This window comes from Phascolarctos cinereus, unplaced genomic scaffold, assembly GCF_003287225.1.
Source record: "Phascolarctos cinereus isolate Bilbo 61053 unplaced genomic scaffold, phaCin_HiC Scaffold_2;HRSCAF=192, whole genome shotgun sequence".
In the NCBI taxonomy this organism is placed as follows: domain Eukaryota; kingdom Metazoa; phylum Chordata; class Mammalia; order Diprotodontia; family Phascolarctidae; genus Phascolarctos; species Phascolarctos cinereus.
The window spans coordinates 61,948,643-61,969,031 of record NW_027555625.1 but is presented as its reverse complement, the minus strand read 5'-3'; the positions used below and the strand labels follow the sequence as shown (position 1 = coordinate 61,969,031).

Below are 20,389 nucleotides of genomic sequence, written 5' to 3'. Positions count from 1 at the left end.
CATGTGTGTAAGCCGTCTCTTCAACCTGACCACAAATCCCTTAAAAGCAGAGAACACATCTCACACTTCTTTATACTCTCCAGAGGCCTAGTACGTGGTTGGCGCTCATTGTGTTTTTGCTTATTGAGATAGCTTGTGGTAGTGAAATAGCAATGAACCTCTGTCAGGGGACTTGGGTTCCAATCCAAGCTCTGACTCTATTATGGGATGGATGATGAGAGGTGAGCATATTTCCTCAACAAAGATGTTCTGTGAAGTCTGGATTCAGTCAAAGGGCTGCACTCGAGGACCTAGAAGGCCACATGTGGCCTCAAGGCTGCAGGTTCCCCACCGTTGGTGTAAATCATATGGTCATCTAGGATCCCAGAACAGAAGAAACTAAGAAAACAGGACAGGCAAGTCTTTATGTTGGGCCTGCATCTGAACATGGTGATATGGAGGGAGCAGGGCTGGTTCTGCTCTCAATGAGGTTGGTTTAACAATCACAGTAAAAACACAAAGATAGGAAGACAGTCTGCATCATTACACCAATTTCATGAGCAGATCCATCACTGAAGAAAGGAGAGTAAGGAGAACGGGGGTCTTTTGGCAAACGGAATCAGACGAGGAAAAGGGGCACTCATGGGGTACAGAAGGTGTGGCCCACAGCAGAACACACTCTCACTTATGCTAGGGTATTTAGAGAAGCCACAGAGCAAGATCAATCTTGAATCAGATTGGCCTATATGTGACGCTGAGCATGGAGCAAGAGAGAAGCCAGTTGAGTCTGAGGGTCTGCTACTGAGGGAGGCCTGCATCTTTTTGTGTCTATTGGGGTGACTGGGAGCATTCACAGAAAGAATGACTATGGACGGACACCTAGGGCAGGGGATAGAGACTGCTGTGTTTTTGCCTTTCGCCCCCCAGAAACCTAGCATACAGTAAACACTTAACAAATGTTGGTTGAATTGAATTATATGTCAGCGCAGGGTCATAGCTTGTCTTGTTTCAGAATCTGCATAGAATTAACGAGAATTAGAGGATAGGAGACCATGAAGCTTTGTTTCAGATGCAGCCTAGGTCTGCTTATTTGAATTATATGAACCGAACTTACTCCTTAGAGAAGGGACAGACATCAGGAATATAATAGCCAAACTCCTCCCTACCTCAGATGGATGCATTTCTGAGGCTGATCAATAAGGCTGTGTTTGAGACCACTGGCTCTGAAAAGACCGCTTCTTTTTGTCGTTAAGCATAGACAGGTTTGGGGGAAATTCCAACCACAGAGAGCCAGAGGGTGGCCTAACTCATGTTAGGGGACACTGCCTGTCCAAAGCCCAGAGAAGTGATACCAGTGAGCTCACGCCAGCAGGGCGTTTTTGAAGAGGGGTTTTCCCAGAGTGGGAGGTGGATGATAATCAGGCTACCTCTGTGAGACCAACTTCCCATGCTCTCCTCTGAACTGTCCCTACCTCGTATAGCAGATGTGCTTCAAAACCTGCTTCATCACTTGCCCAATGGCCTGCACAAACTCTACTGGCAGCCAGAGGACTCCCTGATTTGAAGATAGAATAATCCCCCTTTCCCAGCTTTTCCAGTAGGGCTAGAAAGGTTCAGTTCATCAGAAATCCTTCTAGTTTCTGCCTTTGGTGGCAAAGAATCATGGAATACTGAACCTGGAAAGGATCATGGAATATGAAGGCTGCAGCATATAATATTGAAGCTGGGAGAGACCTCAGAACATGGACTGCTAGAGCTAAGATAGGCTTTAGGACAGCAGAGTGCTAGGACCTCGGGGAACAGAGGGCAAGAACCATGAGGAGCCTTGGGGAACAGAGGGCTGAGACCTTGGACTGCAGAGGGCTAGAACCATGAGGGACTTAGAAGTTGGAATCTTGGAACTAACAGAAAGAACCATCAGAGCTGAAAGAGCCCTGAGAGTTCATCTAGTACAAAGCCCTTTCAAAGACAAGGAAGCTGGGGACTAGAGGAGGAGTAAATGGTAGGCCTGGAATTGACTCCAGCCTAGAATTCTTCACTACACTACCCTGAAGAAAAAGATCATAACCAGAACAAACACTGGTAGTGTGCTTTACAGTTCGGTGGTGGTAGGCACGTTGATCTGTGTCTGCTTTCCTCTCAAGGAAGACAGGCAGGCAACTATGTCTGGGAGCCACATAGCTGGTAGCAAGCCCACTGCTAGCTAGGGCTTTTTGTGTGCTTCCACTTACACAACACTAACTTAGAGTTAGTGATACTTAGGGACTATTACTTGTCTGTAACATGGGCCCAGATGATGCATTTTCTTGGTGAGTGGGAAGTCTTATCCCTTCCACCCTGAGAACAGAAGACCTGTTGTAAGTTAGAGGTGGGGAAGCTGGGGAGATAAGACCTTCCCTAGGCAAGTTAATAGCATTATTTAGTGATGGGTCAACCTCAGCTTGTGTGCAGAGGGAGGGAGGCTACAGAGGCTACTCAGAAAGCCTGGGCCTCCTAGCCTGTTTGTGTTTGTATCTGGTTGCTATGAGGGGGAGCTTGAAGAATCTGGTGGGTTAGCATTTCTCATGACAACTTAACTGGGCATCTTCTCAGCTTTATTACTCCCTGAGGGGATACGTGGAATACAGGCATTCAGGACTCCCCCACTCCACACTCCCCTGGCTTCTGGCCCCAAATGTGTTCTGACTTTCAGAAAGCACCCAGACATGGGAATGGGAACAAGGCTGGCCTACAACACCCTACACACATTTCTATCTGGCCAGGCTCGGGGTGGGGGTGGCAGGAGGGAGGAGAGAGGGGAGAAGGGAACAGCTGTGTGTGGATTCTCCAGCTGGAAACTCCACCTCCAGCTCCAGAAAAGACTCCCAGGCTCTTGGGGGACTCTCTGTTGTTCATGTCAATGCTTTAACTCTTCCTGCCCCAGCTGGCTGGTTTGGAGGGAAGGTAAATGGCCATGAGGAATTCAGCCAGAGACCAACTGCAGCCAGCCTTCTGGGGAGCAGGCTGAACTACTGGGGTATCCAACCCCTTCACATCCCCACAGCCTTTAGTTACCGTTCTTGGATTCAACCTGGAGAAAAATCTGAGGCCGGAGAGGGTTCAGAAGACAGATGTTGTATGGCAAACTGGGAACATCGCTGCACTTAGAATCAAGAGGATCTGGGCTCAAATCATGGCTCTACTGCCGGCTACCTGGATGACCCTGGGTAAGTTGTTTCTGGCCCTGTTTCCTCATTCATAAAAAAACCCCACTGAACTAGATGACTTCTCAGGTCATCTCCAGCTTTAATATTCTATGAATTTAGGAAATTACACAACTACAGAAGGTTGGAACTAATCAGGACCTGTAGAGATGATGGAGCTCAAATACCCCCATTTTACAGAGAAAGAAACAAGAGACCAAACAGGGTAACTACATTTGCCCAAGCTCCCACCATCAGTTAGGAAATGAGACAAAATCCAAGGCTCCCCGCCTCCTAAGTCTAGTGATTCTGCTGGCTCTGGAGCCACAGCAGCACTGTCACATCCCAGTGGATTCTGAGTAAGTCACCACTGATGACGACAATGAGAGATGGCATGACGTAGTGGAAAGACCTTCAGACCTGGGACTCTGGGGACAGCCTTGTTTCCCCATCTGTAAAATAGGGATGATCCTACTCCTGATGTGAAACTGAAAGTACTACAGAATTACAATTACGATCCATACCCAACTTGAGCTCCCTCCCACTTTCTCCAATTTAAGATTACTTCTTACATGTCTATTGTCATAGTAATGGAATGTCAAATAAAGACTCAAAACTGCAACACTCTCCAAGTTCTAGAGATCCAGGTCTCTGCATTCTTAGATATACCCTCTGCCTTTCCCTGAATCTCGAGGATCCCCTCAAGGTCGTGGCAATCTTTAGAAATGAGTGCTGCATAGTTGGGGCAGGGCATTCCGGGTGTTCGTGCCCCCAGGCTGCAATGTCTGATGCTGCTGCCATCATTTTCCTGATTACTGCTGCTTCCCCATTCCTTACTCATAGCCCCAGCCTGCCCCACTTCCTAGTTCTTACACTTCATACCTCTTGGCATTGTGCTGAAAGCCCTGGCTATGTCTGGTGAACAAGAACTGTCTTTAGTCTGGGGCAAATCCCAACAAGACTCCAATATTACAGAATCATGGAATCTCCAAGCTAGAAGGACCTCAGGTCACCCGATCCAGGTCCTACATGAAGCAGGAATCTTCTCTATAACATCAATAAGGTGGTTTCTCAACCTCTGCTGGAATAAATACATCCAGTGAGATGAATTCATTATTTCCTAAGTAATGCCATCCAATTATTAAACAGCTCTAATTGTTAGCAAGTGCCTTCTTCTCCTGACCTTTCCACTCACTGGCCCTAGTTCTTCCCTCTAAAGCCCAGCAGAAAACATTTAATCCTCTTCCACACGATGGTCCCCTTCAGCTAACTTAAAGATGGCATACCTTAAATTCTGCTCCCCTACACCTTTCCCCTCCCCACCAACAAATTTTTTCTTCTTTGGGTCAAACATCACTTGAGTTCCCTCAACAACACACAGATGACTCTATTTCAAGTCATCTCATTACCCTGGATGTTCTTTTCTAGATGTATTCCAGCCTGTTGATACCCTCCTACAATGAGATGCCTAGAAATGACAAAATGCTTTAGCTGTGGCCCGATCAGCACAAAGTAACAGGACTATCAAACTTCAGTCTGTACACAAGACCTCTATTATTAAATCACCATAAGACAGATTACTTTATTGGCTCCCATGTCTCTCTGCTGACTAACATTGAGCTTTTAGTCAATTAACACACTCTAGTCTTCAATCCCCATGGACACTTGCTCAGCTATATATCTCCCTCATCTTTAGTTAGTATAGTTGATTTTTTCACCCTAAGATTAGAATTTTACATTTATCCTATTAAATTTAATGTTGTTAAATTCAATCAGTACCCAGTCACCAAGTCTGACTCTCTAAGCAGCAAGGCACTCTTAAGAGCTCATAGGATCAAACTACCGAAGGGATACTTTACAGAGCTAGACAAAATAATAGCAAAATTCACTCAGAGGAATAGGAAACTTAGAATACTCAGAAAAAAAACATGAAAAATGGTAAGAATGAAAGAGGAATAGTACTTCTAGACCGCCACCTATATTATAAAATAATAATCATCAAAACTTTGTTACTGTCTAAAAAAATCAATGGAACAAACTATACAAGGATGAATCAGAAATAATTCAGTAACACTACTTGATAAACATAAAAACAAGTTTGTATGCAAAAAAATTTAGGGAAGAATTCTCTAACAAGAATTTCTGGGAAAACTGGAAAGTAATCTGTCATAAATTAGGCTTATACCAATAATCTTACAACATACAACAAATTCAAAATGGATATGTAATCTCAATATTAAAGATCATACCATAAAAAAATTTGGGAGAAGCAGCTCATATATAGTATCTTTCATAAGTATGAGGAGGAGGTGAATTCTTATCTGAACATAGGACAGAGGCGATTAAAAATACTAAACAGGTAATTTTTATTATATGAAATTGAAAAGCTTTCGGATGAACAAAATTTAATGCAAATACTGCAGGTAAGAAGGTAAGTAACTGACAATGAAAACATTCTTGTATCAAATATCTCTGACAAGGGTCTAATATCCAAGATATCTGTTGTTGTTTAATTGTGTTGGACTCTTTGTGACCCCATTTTTGGGGGTTTTCTTGGCAGAGATACTGGAGTGATTTGCCATTTCCTTCTCCAGCATATTTTATAGATGAGGAAACTGAGGCAAGCAAGGTGAAGTGACTTGCCCAGGGTCACTCAGGAAGATGAGTCTTTCTGACTCCAGGCTTGGCATTCTATCCACGGTGCCCCCTCGCTGTTCCTCCCAAGATATACAGATAAGTAAGAAATATAAGCCCAAAGACAATTCCCCAAAAGACAAACTGTCAAAGGAAAAGCACAAACAGTGCTCAAAAGAACCACAAACTACTAGCAAGTATATGAAAGGATGCTCCAAAATCACTAATATTAAGAAAATGCAAATTAAGAAGAACTCCGAGGTTTCACTTCAAACCCAACAAACTAGCACAAATAATAAATGTTGGGAACTGTCAATTTTGGAGGTTGTTGAAGAAAGCCAAGCTCACTAATGCACTGCTAATCAAGCTATGAACTGGTCCAACCAGTCTGGAAAGCAATCCAAAGAGAGTGCCTAAAAGATCCACGCCCTTTGACCTAGAGATCTACTGCTAGGAATATACCCAAAGGAGGTCAATGGCAAAAAGAAAGGCCCCGTACACCACACAATATTTATGGCAGCACTTTTTGTGGCAGCGAAGAAATGGAAACAAAGCAGATGCCCATTGAGACTGGAAAGTGGCTAAATAAATGGTGGTCCATGTGTGTAGCTGAATATCACTGTGCTGTAAGAAGTGTTGAATGTGATGAAGACAGAGACAGGAAGACACACGAATTGATGCAAAATGAAATAAGTAGAACTTTGAAAACAACATGCCCGGTGACTACAACAATGTAAATGGAAAGAACGAAGGCCACGAAATTATAACGACCAAGCTCAGTCAGGCCCAGAGAAGACATGGAAGAAGGCCCTTCTTTCCACTTTTTTGTTGTTGCAGAAGTAGGGGACTATGGATGCAAAACACTACAGATATCAGATGCCTTTTCTGACATGTTGGTTAGTTTTACTTACCCTTCTTTTTATTCCTTATTAGAAGGAATGATTCTCTGGGAAGGGTATAGGAAAGGGATACATTGGGAAATGTAGGTGATTAAAAAAAAACATATCAACAGAATGTGTTTTAAAATTTTAAGAGTTCTTAGGACCATAAATCTTGAACTAGAAAGGATTTCTGAGGGCATCAAACCCAACCCCTTACTTTCATAAATAAAGAAACGAAGGCCTATGGCAAGTAAATAACTTAGCATCATAGACAAAATCTGTACCCAAGCCTTTGAATTTGGCCACAGGAGTGAGAAGCAGATCTTCTTCCTGATCCCTTCCCTACCCCACAATCCCCCCAGCCCAGCCCCTTCCCTGCATTCTACCAGTGCTCCTCATACATCCTTACTGAGCCATGTGTACCTGAATGGGCTGCATCTTCAGTTCCTTTTGGGTCTCCTTCACCTCCTTTGGGGGCCGCTGCTGCACGATGTACTCATAGGTGGTTAGTTTGTGCCATACTGGAGAAGTGGGACAGGAGAGACACTTCATTGAGGGCACAGGATAAGCCCATTGGCTCCCTCCCAATTACAGAGGAGAAATAGTTGTCCATTGGGCTATAGACACTCGAGTAAGGAGAAATCAGGCAGTGGCCTGCACTGAGAATCACCCTTAGTGGGATGAAGGAGGCCCAGGAAGTTCAGGAGGAGCCTTAGCCTGTAACATATGGTGTTACAGACTAGGGAAAGTCTAAGGTTTTCCTTTGGTTCAGAGACAGTGGAGGAATATGTGGAAAAGGCAAGATCTGCCATGGGACAGGTGACAGGAATAGGATGGCTATGGACTAACTGTGTTTATGTAAGTACATCTCTGGGCCTTTTTCCTTTTATTAAAACCAACTGAAACACCCCTCTTTTCCCCCCTAACACTGCTCAGCATCCAGGAAGATAGGAGCCTATGCGCCAACCCCTACTTTGCATCTTGGAGATGACTCTGCATGTGAGAAATAGGCCTAACCATTGGCCCCCGGCTTTGGCTGACACCAGAAGCTTTGGCTGACATCCCAAGGCCATTGTTATTGGCTGCAACTCCCACAGAACTCTGAGAGCCCAGGAACGCTGTCCTGGTGCTACTGGAAGTTGACAGTCTCATAAAGAGGCTCACAGTTCTAAATCCCACAGAGAGGGGTGCCACCATGCGGGGAACAGTGTAACTGCGACAGAAACACATCTTGGGGAGCAAAGACAGGGAGGGTGTGGCCTCTTACCATCAGGAAACTGTCCTTTATAGACTTGTAGAATGTCTGGGCTAAAAGGATATGGAATGACAGAGCTGGAAGGGGCCTTAGAACACAGAACGTCAGTGCACAGAAGAGACACTACTAGAACCGGAAGGGACCTTTGCCACTACCTATTTCAACCCTCTTATTTTACACATGAGGAAACTGAGGCCAAGAGGAGGAGTAACTTGCCCAAGGTCCTATGGCAGGGGAGCAGCAGACCCAGGAGCAGCTACAAACCCAAGGATCTCTTCACTAAATATCCTGAGTTTGCTCTGGGGGGGTTAGACGAGTGTAGGTTATCAAGAAAGAACCTGAATCTCTTCACCTCCCCTTTCCCTGCTCTCCTCACCCAAGACAAATGGCCTCATGCCCCCAAAAGAGCCAGCTGGGCAGACTAGAAGCTCCTAATGCTGCCAGACTAGGCCCAGGACGGGGATGGGACAATGCAAATGCCAAATTACATACTGAGATAAATGTGAAAGCACAGGAGATGTCCCAACAGCACCACAGAGAGAAGGCCCAGCAGGATGAGTAGGGCAGCCAAGGCAAGGATGGCAGGGGCCTGGGTCTCCACGGGGGCCGCTGGGAGAAACACGAACCATACGTCTGTGTGGTTCTTCAGGACTGAAAGACAAACATGGGACATTGCTGTCTGGGCTCCTGAGCTGGCTCAGAGAACTTCGAGGAAGGACAGAAGGAGCCTACAGTCCCAACGGGATGGTAGCCCCCCATCAGTGGTGGCTCCTCGTATAAGCCCCCACTGAAAAGGAATGTTCTCTGAATATAAGAAGAGCCTCACACCAAAGTCTCCAGCAGACTCCACGCCTGAGCCTCAAGGTCTGTCTGCTGCTGCTGTCTCTGTTCCAGACTTCTCCCCTTCACACACTGCCCAGTCCAGCTTGGCTGGCCCACTCTCCCTCCTCCGAACATGGCCTGCTCCTTCCTTACCCAAAGCCTGCTGAATTCCAACCTCTCCCTGAAAGCCCAAGCAAAGGCCCATCCTCCACAAAGCCTCCCCGGACCTCCCCCTCAGACTGGTAGGGCACTTTGTTTCCTACACTCTGACAGCCTATGTATTCTGTGCAACACAGCTCTCCATGCTTGTATCTGCTCAGCCTCCTAGACTGTGAAGGTCTATGAGGACGGGGAACACGTCTCGGACAAACTGGTCCCGAGCCCAGTGCTTAACACACAGTGGGTCTTCAACAGACATCTGCAGAAGGAGAGGAGAAAGGGAAGGGAGGCCATCCAACCTTGCTCCTCCAGTTCCAGGATGAGGATCTCACCTTCAAAGTGTTTGTTGGTCCGGAGCCGCATGGGGTTGATAAAGAACTCCACAAAGATGTAGAAGGCGATGAGCACCAACAGGAGGACCCCCAGCAGGGCTGATACCACACTGTTCAGGAAGAGCCTGAGAGAAAAACAGATGGCAATTCTGCACTGGCCAGCACAGCTGTGGGCTGCCCCAGGAGAGCCACGATGGGCTCTGCCAGAATGGCGGGTCCTCCTTCAGAGGCCTGGTGTCCAAGCCCTCTCGAGTTCCTAGCCAACTCTGGAGAAGGTAGCCAACCTCCCTCCGCCTCAGGTTTCTCAGATGTAAACTGGGCATGACATATGGGGAATACATCCTACCTGCACAGATGAAGCACTGAGTCTGGAGGCAGGATGACCTGAGTTCAAATGTGGCCTCAGACATTCATTAGCTGTGTGACCCTGGGAAAGTCACTTCACCATTGCCTGCCTTGGCTTCCTCAACTGTAAAAAGGGAGTAATAACAGCCCCTATCTCCCAGGGTTGTCATGAGGGATCAAATGAAGTAATATCGCAAAGCACTTTGTGCAGCGCCTGGCACACAGTAGGTGCTATATAAATGCTAGCTGTGATGATGATGATGAGGGTGGTCCCAAGACCATAGGACTGAGAAGCCAGAAGGAATCTCAGAGACCTAATCTAACCCCCTCCTTTCACAGATGAGCAGACTGAGGCTCAGAAACATTAGGACTTCCCCTCAACTACACCGGCAGCAAGCAGCAGAGCCGGGCTCTCAAGCCAGGTCCTCGGACACCAGATGGGTGGATGGATGGCGCTGCTTCAGACTGGTGGCCACCTTCGCCAAGGCCCTTTGGTGCAGAGCAAAGAAAGCAGAAGCAAAATGACAATGTGCACAGGGCAGCGACTGTACTTTTTAAAAACAGCAACAAACCTGGTCAAGTCCACAGGCAGAAAAGGTCAGCACGGGTTACAGGACAAATAAGACACTCTCACTGTTATCTGATTAAAACTTTGAGAGACGGGGAGAGTTTCAGCAAGATGTAAATAGGTTAGGGTTTATGATTTTATGTAGGACTTTTTTCTTTATTTTTGTTTGTTTGATTTTTTTTCTGAAATGGTCATTCAATAGCGACTGGGATTTCACTGGTCTCCGGCAGCGCTTCTTGCACAGTGGGTCTTGACAGTTTAACAAGTGCTGAAGGGGTTGCCAAGTGGAAAAAGTTTCTTAACCCCTTTTCCTACTGCAGGTAGCAATCACAGGTGTTGTGAGGCCTGAGGGCATTCAAAGTGCAAAGTGTGCATGCTGTGTGTTCAGAACCAAGGCTGCAGTGAAGGTGCACGATGCAACACGGACAAGCACTGCCAGAAACACCTCAGATTCATCACGTGTTCGATTTTGAATTAAATTTTGGGTGCTGCATGTTCAGAAACCTTCTATTGCAGCCAAATTTTTCAAGATGGGGTCTTGACCCACAGTTTAAGAAGTGTTGAGAAAACTCCCAGATGAGAAAACTCCCTCCTTCAATGAAGGTTCTCACTTTGCCTAGAACCCTAAGAGGTTATGTGTCAGAGGCAAGACTTAAACTCTCTGGCCACTAGTCCACGCTTATTATTAAGTTATTAAGAAATAGGTAAGAGCAGCCCAAGACGAGAAGGCTGGAATGTAAACACTGATGAGAGACCCACCAATGTGTCTAAAGAGCAATTATTAGAGTTAAATGAAAAATCATTCTGAGAGATGGGAAAATGGAGGGAAATTTAGGTCACGTAAAAACAAAAGACAAACATACAGTTACTAAATTATTCTAAACAAATTCTCAAATCAATTAGAAAATCAGGACCTTTTACCAGCTAGGTGGAAACAAGGCTTACAACAGTGGTCCTTCCCCCTCCTTGCAGAGTCGGGTGGAGCTCTTTAATGGAATTAGAGGCAGCAAACACAGTATGGGCCACCTCAGTAAACAGGGGTTCCAGTTTCTTAGTGAGGAGAGAAAACGTAAAGGGAGAAGTCTGAGGACACCCAGAGAGGAGCACTGAGGAAGCAGAGAAGCTCCCCCATCCAGTTCTTACCTGTAGACCAAGGTATGCTCTCTCACAGACCTGACAAGCTGCCATTCAGACTCTGCTGGAAGAGCTCAGGGCTTGGAGCCGTGAAGACCCTGTATCAAACACACTAGCTGTGTGGCCCTGGATAACCTGCCTCAGACGGGCCTGAACCTGATGGCTTTCTAAGGTCCCTTCCAGCTCTAGAACTAGGATACTAGGAGTGGGACTCTCCCTTTGATCAACTATGAAAGCATGAGACACTGTCAAAAACTCTGCTGGAACTGAGGATAAATTGCATCTCCAGAATAATTTGTTATTGTTCAGCTGCTCTTCAGGCGTGTCCCACTCTCCCTGGCCCCATTTGGGGTTTTCTTGACAGAGATATTGGAGTGGTTTGCCATTTCTTTCTCCAGTTCATTTTACAGATGAGGAAACTGAGGCAAACAGGGTTATTTGACCTGTCCAGGGTCACACAGCTAGTAAGTATCCGAGGCCACATTTGAACTCAGGAAGAGGAGTCTTCCTAACTCGAGGCCTGGCATTCTATCCCCTGTGCCACCTCCAGAATAATACTAGTCTAGGAACCCTGTTGAAGAGCCCTCGTTGCCTGGGGCACCTTTTTATCTGGGGTAATTTTCATTCTTCCCTAAGCAGGAAAGAAAGGGAGTGGGACCTAGAAACTGAGGAAACTAAGAGTCAAGCTGGATTCTGTGCCATCCCAACAATAACATCTCATTCTTCGGCCAAACAGAAGTGTTTAGGATATCTGTGCTGCATTGCTCCTCCGGCTGCCCAGCCCTTCCAGATGGCCCAAAGAGAAGGGTGGATGCTGAAGTAATATGACTGATACTATAGCAAACCCAAGGGTTCATCCGGCCAAATGAATGTCACTCTTTTCAAGAGTCTTTATGGGAGGCAGGGTGGTACAGTGGGAAAAGCGATGGCTCCAAGTCAGGGGACCTGGGTTCAAAAGCACCTGACATTTCCTACCTCGAGCAGTCATTTCCCTTCCTTGGAGGGAAAAATCTGTAAAACAATAGGGCTGGGCCAAGGACCCCTGCCTTCCTTCCAGCCCTAACTCTTGGATCCTAGGATCTCAAACAATGCTACCATTGTTCTAACCATGTCTAGATTTCTCTCTTCCAATGACCTTCAGATCCTGCAATGTATCCTTTTAAATATCACCAGGAGGGAAAGTCTTTATCCTTTGGGGGAGGAGAGCTGATGTTACTTGGGGAGTGGGGTGGGTGTGGGGGTGGAGGTGGGGCGAGTCTCATCGGTAAGGGGTGGAGGGAAGATTAGAGAGTGTTCAAAAAACTGTGCTCGGTGACAAAGGACCAAGGCTCTGTGACTTACAGTGAGTCACGGCCCTTCTCTGTAAATGACGGGGCTGACCTGGCCCATCTCTGAAGTCCCTTCCAGCCCTAACACTGGAGGTTTTAAGGTACCTTCCAGGCCTAACTTTTTGGGCATGTTTCCAAGTGCTTCTCTCTCCCTTCCTTCCTAGAAGCAGGTGGGAAGGAGGGCCAGGCCCATCAGCTGAAACATCACCAACTACTCCAACTGGAAAATGTGCCCTAGTAAGTATGCTTGAGAGGCGCCCGAGCTCTCCCCATCGCCTCTGCTCTTACCAGTAATTTCTCTCCCCCACGCAGTTGTTGAGCCATTTGCAGTGATGGTCAAAACCACACACACACTTGTTGCAGGCACTGCAGTGCTTTGATCGGGAGCTCCTGCCAACAAAAGCTCCAGGTTAGTCTGGGGAGTGTTTTGTCCCGCCCCCAACCGCATCTCAGGCACAAATATAGGAAGCAGTGGAAGAAACCCACAGAAAAGTGGCAGCTGGCGGGGGGGGGGGCACAGAGGATACACTTGGAGTCAGGAAAACCTACACTCCAATCCTGCCCTGGACACTTACTAGATGTGCAACCCTGGGTACAAATCACTTCGCCTCTCCATGCCTCAGTTTCCTCACCTGTAAAATGAGGATAATAACAGCATCCCCCTCCCAGGGGTGTTAACCTGTGTAAAGCATTTGCAAACTTTAAAGCCTGATATAAACGCTAACCATCATTGTTGCCGGTCCTTCATTTTCCAAGAGGTCCAATGACATCATGGAGAGAAATACAGTGGGAAGACAAAATGGACGATGACATGAAATGCAGCGGATGACCCTGGTGTCTTCGGATGTCTAACCGAGCTCTATCCTCCTGCTTAGAGTCTCTGCTTCAGCCGCCTTCACGGCCACTGGAACAAACTGTTCCCATCCACCCACTCCATCAGGGGAAGCTTTCACAAGCCTAGGTAGACACCCCCCTAACTCACTGATGGGTTTGAGGCCTGTCAGTTACCGTCAGCCTGGTCTAGCCCATTTGCCCATATGGTTTTACTGGGGCGTGGCCACTGTGCATACTACAGCTTCTTGGAGCCGCAGGTGAGAGTTGGGTGATAGGTGGACACCAAAGGTGGATGAGTAGCCCTCACACCGAAGTGCTAGTCCTCCCCAAAGACCCCTGCACCCCTGTTGTTGTTATTATTACACAGTAGCAGGACTGCTATGTTGTTACTGTTACTTATTACTCAACAGGTTTTTTCTGATGGATTGACCACATGGGGCACATGGTCTGCATTTTCTTATTTCTGTCAAAGGCATTCTTGAAGTGTACAACAAACACTCGACTCCTGGGACTTGGATCATAGGGTTACAGATTTAGAAGCGGAAAGGACCTTACAGACCATCTAGTTCAACCCCCACATTTTATGGATGAGGACTCTTGAGGGGGAAAAATAAGCACTGACAAAGTGCCTACTATGTGCTAAGTACAACTATTATCTCATTTGATCCTTACAACAACCCTGCAAGGTAGGTGCTTATCATCTCCATTTCACAGCTGAGGAAACTGAGGGAGACAGATGGAATGACTTGCCTGGGGTCACCCAACTAATAACCTGAGGCCACATTTGAGCGCAGGTCCTCCTGAGTCCAGGCCCAAGACCCTGCGCCGCGTGGGTGACTTGCCCCGGATCACACAGTAAATGTCGGAGGCAGAACTCCAAAATGAGGTCGTCCGAGCCCAGGACTCTATCACTGTGCCGCTCGATGTCAGAATCTGCTCTGATCCTTCCAGTCTCCACTCTATCAATAACTCACCAGCTCTGTGACTGTAGGAAATTCACTTCCTCTTTCCAGGTCTCATTCTGCTATCTGAGACATGAGGAGGTTGCACTAGATGAAGTCTTCAGACCCTTTCCAGCACTAACATTCCACACTCTGACATCCCTTCCAGCTCTGCCATTCTTCGTCCTAAGGTCCCTTCCCAGGATGACTTGTCTACAATCTGAGGTCCTTTCCAATTCTGACATGATTAATTAGTTCTGGAAAGGGACAGTGTAATGGAGCAATCAGCTAAGTGATATAATATGTTTGGCCGTGACAATATTAGGTAGAAGACAACATCCTAGGGTCCACAGGAAATCTTTCCAAGCATCACAGACTCTCAGAGGAGAAAAACAACCTCAGAAGTCTTATTGTCCAACCTCTACCTGACAAAGAAGCTCTTCTACAAGGTCACTGATGAGAGAAGCCCGATGAGAGTCACCACCTAACATTGGCTGAAGCAGCACACACTCTTTCACCTTCTGTTAAAGCCCCCCCCCCAACTGAACCCACTCTCTCTCTCGAAAGCTCTTTCATTCCCAGGGATGGAAGTCCTTCCACTTTCCCTCTGAGCTGCCCTGACACATTATCCCTGCATCGATATCTGGGGTCATTCTGTAGTGCCCAGATACGCAGCGAAGAACCACCTCATTCCTCTTGCTACAGAGCTGACAGTTGGATCATCCACCCTGGAGAACGCAGACAGCTTCATCCCCAGGGTGGGTCTGGAAAGTATATCAGCTGCTGCTGAAGCCAAAGCTGCCAGGACTTCACTCAACTCCCCAAGGGAAGTTGTCAGTTCGAACTTGGAAAAATCCATCTGCCTCATCCATGTTTCTGCTCAGGAGACCAAGTGGTCCAGCCAATCTCTAGACAGCCAATCAGGCAGCTATGCACTGTGGGCCTCAAGCCAACTTGGTTTCTTTTCTACTTGGCAGCAAGTTCATTTGGGAGCAGATTGAATTTAAGTATCTAAGCTGGTTTTGCCTTTTTAAGTTATGAAAATGAGAGAGAAAGAGAGAGAAAGACAGAAAGAGAAAGGAGAGGCTGAAAGGAAAGAGAAGACAGGGAACAAGTATTTCTTAAGTGCACATTGTGGGCCAGGCACTGTGCTAGGTGTTTTACATAATCTCATTTGATCCTCACAACAACCCTGGGAGCCAGGTGCTTTTATCACCTAGAAAACTGAGGCAGACAGAGGTTAAAAGACTTGCCCAGGGTCACACAACTAGTAAGTATTTGAGGCAGCATTGGAACTTAAGTCTTCCTGATTCCAGGTCTATCCACTGTGTTAGCTAGCTGGGAAAGTTTGGAAAAGGGAGATGGTGCAGGATGGAGAGAGGAAGAAAGGAAGGGAAAACAGGCAGAGAGAAGTGGGAAGGAGGTAGGGAGAGGACACTTCTTCCATCTTAGCCACAGACATCGTGGGATAATGGAAAGAACAGTAAGCATTGGCTTTGTACCTGGAAGACCTGAATTTGAATCCTGGTTTGGACACTCAAAAGCCATATGATCTTGAGCAAATCTCATCACTGCCTGGGCCACGGTTTCTTCATATGTAAAATAGGGATAATATCTTAAAACTTGTATCTTACAATATTGTTTTGAAGATCAAATTAAATAATAATGTATGCAATGCTTTGTTAAACCATAAAGCCTTTTCAGAGGAAGAAATCCAAGCTATCAATTGTTATATTAAACGCTCCAAATCACTAATAATTAGACAACCATAAACTAAAGCAACTCTGAGGTTCTACTTCTTACCCATCAGACTGGCAAAGTTGATCCAGAAAACTGGAAAAACCATAAAGCACCCCAGAAGCACCAATAATAACCATTACTACTACTACTACTACTACTACTACCACCACTACTAAATCCAAATTACCCAACTCCCACACATCATTTCTGATCTGGCTGACTCTTTACAGGGCTAGGAAGAACCAAGAAGTGCCAAACAAAACAACCTGGAAGTTAGCAATGCTGATTCCAAATGGGCTGATGAGAACAACAGCTTAATGTCTCGACTGCATCAAAGCGACAGTTTAACTTGATCCTAACAAAGACCCCATGAGATGGCTAGTTTGAGCACTCTTCAACACTTCAAGGATCTGTCGGTACTTTCCCCCATGAGGGTATTCCTGCCTCTCCTGGTAACCTGTCCTCTAGGCAGAGCTGAGCCTCCCTCCACTGAGGCTGGTCCCCTGCCAAAAGGCACCATTGTCAGGTCCACGCTCGGGACTCCTCCAGCCTGGGCGGATCTGTCCGAGTTCACAGACATTGGCATAAACTTTATGCCCCTTGAGACACTGGAGGGGGGCTTTGGTAGGAGTGCATTATCTCAATTTCACAGAGAAGGAAACTGACATTCAGGAAGCCCAAGAGCCTTGGCACTGACCAGTCTCACAGGTAACAGCCGCATCAGTAATCAATAGCAGTGTTTAAACTAGAACAAAAGTCTTGTTCTGACTCTGCATCCAGCATTCTCTCCACCATAGCAGAGAGCTCTCCTTTGGCTCTTCAGAAAGACTCCTGGGAGAACATGTGTGGGTCACCACGGGCCCACATCCACAATCAACCACAAAAACTAACGTGAGAGTTGTTTAGGCACTATGTTCCCCACAGAAGGAGCCCTGATGCCACTGCCCAGCATGTCTCCAGGTAGCTGAGAGCCACCCAGATCCAGATTATTAGAGCTAGAAGACAGTGTAGCTCATCCAGGCCTTTTGCTGGACAGAAGAGGGAAAGGACTTACCAAGGTCACACAGCCTGTTAGTGGCAGAGCTCAGACATAAACCAGATCCTGACTCCTAGTCTCAGGAGACATGGAAGAGAATCAGTCCCTACGTGAAATGTCTGATTTCTATCAATGTCTTTGGAAAGTGAGGGTTCTGCACCTAGGATCTGTGAGATTTTTTAAAAATATCATAAAAACTGTATTTCAGTATAATTGACTTCCTTTGCAATCCTCTGTATCCAATTTTATGCATTTATAAACACTATTCTGAGAAGGGGCCCCTTGGCTTCCCCAGGGTCCATGACACAAATGGGAAGAACTACGGCTGTGAAAAACACCCTCAAAATGCACACTATGGATATATACACACATGCTCACATGGACAGAGAGGTTCTTGTAACACAGTGCTAGCAACAAACACGGGGCTGAGTAACAGAGATGAGCTTCCGAATGTTAACAATGAGTCATAGATCAGAGATCAGATGGGGCTGTGTACTGGATCAAGGCTGTGCCCATATCCACTAGGGCAGGATCACTTTTTTAGGCTTTTTTGTGTTGCGCTCCATGCTCGTGTACCCTAGTTCAATCAGTCCAACCTTTGTGTGATTTACAGCAAAGTCTATGAGACAGCAGGAAAGTAGATGGGCCATGAGTCTCTGAGGAAGGCGCTGAGAAGTCTGCAGTGGCTCCAGTGTGGTACCCAAGGGTTTGCTCCTACTGTCTTTTGTCTGGCATAATTGTGTGTGACTATGGATACTGCACCTCCAGGAATGGCAGTCATTCAAGAGCCCTGGGGCATGTCCATGTTTCCCTAGGCAGCCTATCTAGCCTGTGATTGAGTCCTGTACTGCTTGGGCATCAGGAGACAGAGTTCATCAAGAGAGACTCTGACAGTGGCAATCATATGTTCTGTAGATTTAGCCAAAGTGCCTTGAACCTCATCTTTCACCTTTAGCCCTATTGTGGAACACTAGGATTCCATATGGGTATTTGCCAAGAAGCCTTAAGTTCCAACTATTTTTTTGAAATTATTCAATTTTTGATATTTCAGGTTTGTATGAGGAGGTTATTTATGAATCTAACATTTTTATTCTTCTAGATACCATTAAATAAAATATAATATAATGTAATATAACATAATGCAATGTAATATAATATGCCATGACAGATTACATTATATTGTGTTACATAATGTTAGTATATCATATTACATTACAATATACTATACTATATTGCATTATTTGGAAAGACCATTGGATTTAGAATTAAAGGACCTGAATAATTATTAGCTGTGAGGTCTTGGGCAAATCACTCAACCTCCTGGGCTCAGTTTGCTCAGCTGTACAGTAAAAGGGTTGGATTAGATGATCTCTACAGTCTTTTCCAGCTCTAAATACTATGATCTCATCTTCAGATTATATTTTCCTCTTTACCCTGTAGCAGTTCAACTAGTTCCAAGTACAATCAAGGCCTACACCATAAAGTGAGCTCTAGAATTTTACCACTAGATTTTACAAGTATTCTTTAATATGATTCTGTGGCTTTAAGAAATCTGAAGACTCTTGGCTTAAAAGAATTAACTCTTCTGTATTTAAAAGGATACTGGGCTTATGGTCACAGAATCACAGAATCTCAGGATGTGAAGGAGTCTCTGAGGCCAATGAGCCTGATCTGGACCTGAACAAGAATCCTCTGCAACAGACCCAATAAGGGGTCATCCACTCTAATGAATACTGGTCCTTCCACTTACTAGCTAGGTGACACTGGAAAAGTCACTGAATCTCCCAGAGTCAGTTTCCACCTCTGCAAAATGGGGATAATATTGTTGACAAGATCACAAGATCACAGGATCACATATACTATTATTATTATTTCATTCCACACATGGGGAAAGAGAAGACTGGAGGGCTGAGAACATGAACACACCCAGGAGTCAGGACCATAACTGAATGCTAAAGATGGGGAACAATTCTGGGGGAGGAGCTGCCCCCTTTTCATGACAGAAATCTGGAAGTTTGGGTGTTTACTCAGTCACTGGGTAGCACGTGCACTGACCCTCTCTCTGTATCACCCTGCCCTCCTCCCTCGGTGCCTCCAAGAACTAGGATAACTCACACGTCCACATCGCAGAGGTTACAGTGCAGATCTTCAATGACGTGAGCATGCTGACTGCGGTCGAAGATGGGCAGGGGCCCTGCATAGCTCTTATCCCTCACGTTGGCATCTGCTGGATCGATGGAGACTGCAGTCAGGTGGACGACGAGATGGCAGATAAAGACAATTGCCATACACTGAGCCCAGGTGGTTAAAGACTCACTCTGCGTGTAAAATCGGTCAACTGCCACACACTGCGTGGCCATGTGGCTTTCCCACTAAGACTAAGAGTGAGCACACTGCTCCCCAAATGTCTTCCTCTTCCAGCCTCAGTCCCCATAGTATATTCCTTGTACCGGGGGGCACCTGCATACCACACCGCCCATAGCAGCTGCTCGTGAACATTACTGATTAAATAAGCCCTTGCCTTTATACCCTTAAGACTATTTCCAGTATAGAGCCTCACTCTGGGCTACCAGAAAACTACCACTCCCACACATGAGGAGGAAGGGATTGAGAACCCCAAGATAATACAAATGAAAAACACACTGCACTCAGAAGATTTCGGCTCAGAACCCAGCTCTGGCACTTACTACTTATGTGACTTAGGGCAAGATAGCTAACTTTTCTAGGTCTCAGTTTTCTCATCCCTAAAATGGAGCTATACTTGTACTCCCTAACACATAGAGCTGTTGTGAAGAATTCTGAACGCTTTATCAATGGAAAAACCACAAGCTATTATTACTGATTAAAAGCAGCCTGGTGCTGTAAGAGGAATGGATCAAGGATCAGGAAATGTGAGGTCTCTTCCCAGCTCTGCTCATACTTGGCTCTGTGACTCTGGGAAGGTCACGTAAAGTTCTGGAGGCCAACTTTCCTCATTTATAAAATGAAAGGGGTTAAATGAAATGGGAAGGGCCCTTCTAGCATTAACACTCTGGGGAGTTGTCTCCTGAGGGCAGATCCCTCTCCAGAGGCCTCTCCTCTCTGCTCAGCACAACAGTGTCAATGGAGCACAGTACACAGGGAAAGGCTGAAATAGGAACAGAGCACAATCATTTGTCTGACTGTCCTGGCCCCTGTTACTAATCATGTACTCCTAGAATGTTGGCAGAGGTTCTGGCC

General features: G+C 46.1%; 1 protein-coding gene across 4 annotated transcripts in view; it reads right to left on the bottom strand.

The window, feature by feature from the left end:
• The window catches only part of ZDHHC1 (zDHHC palmitoyltransferase 1), a 49,707-nt gene that overhangs the window by 18,220 nt on the left and 11,098 nt on the right, over positions 1-20,389 (bottom strand). For 3 of the 4 annotated variants that reach the window (XM_020989347.2, XM_020989349.2, XM_078149425.1), the window contains exons 3-7: positions 19,286-19,461; positions 12,908-13,009; positions 9,245-9,369; positions 8,424-8,582; positions 7,100-7,197 (exon numbers count right to left, since the gene is read on the bottom strand). In XM_020989347.2, the coding sequence (XP_020845006.1) occupies positions 7,100-7,197; positions 8,424-8,582; positions 9,245-9,369; positions 12,908-13,009; positions 19,286-19,461 (660 nt within the window). The remainder of the gene's footprint in view (positions 1-7,099; positions 7,198-8,423; positions 8,583-9,244; positions 9,370-12,907; positions 13,010-19,285; positions 19,462-20,389) is intronic. The other variant, XM_078149424.1, reaches the window with a different exon arrangement.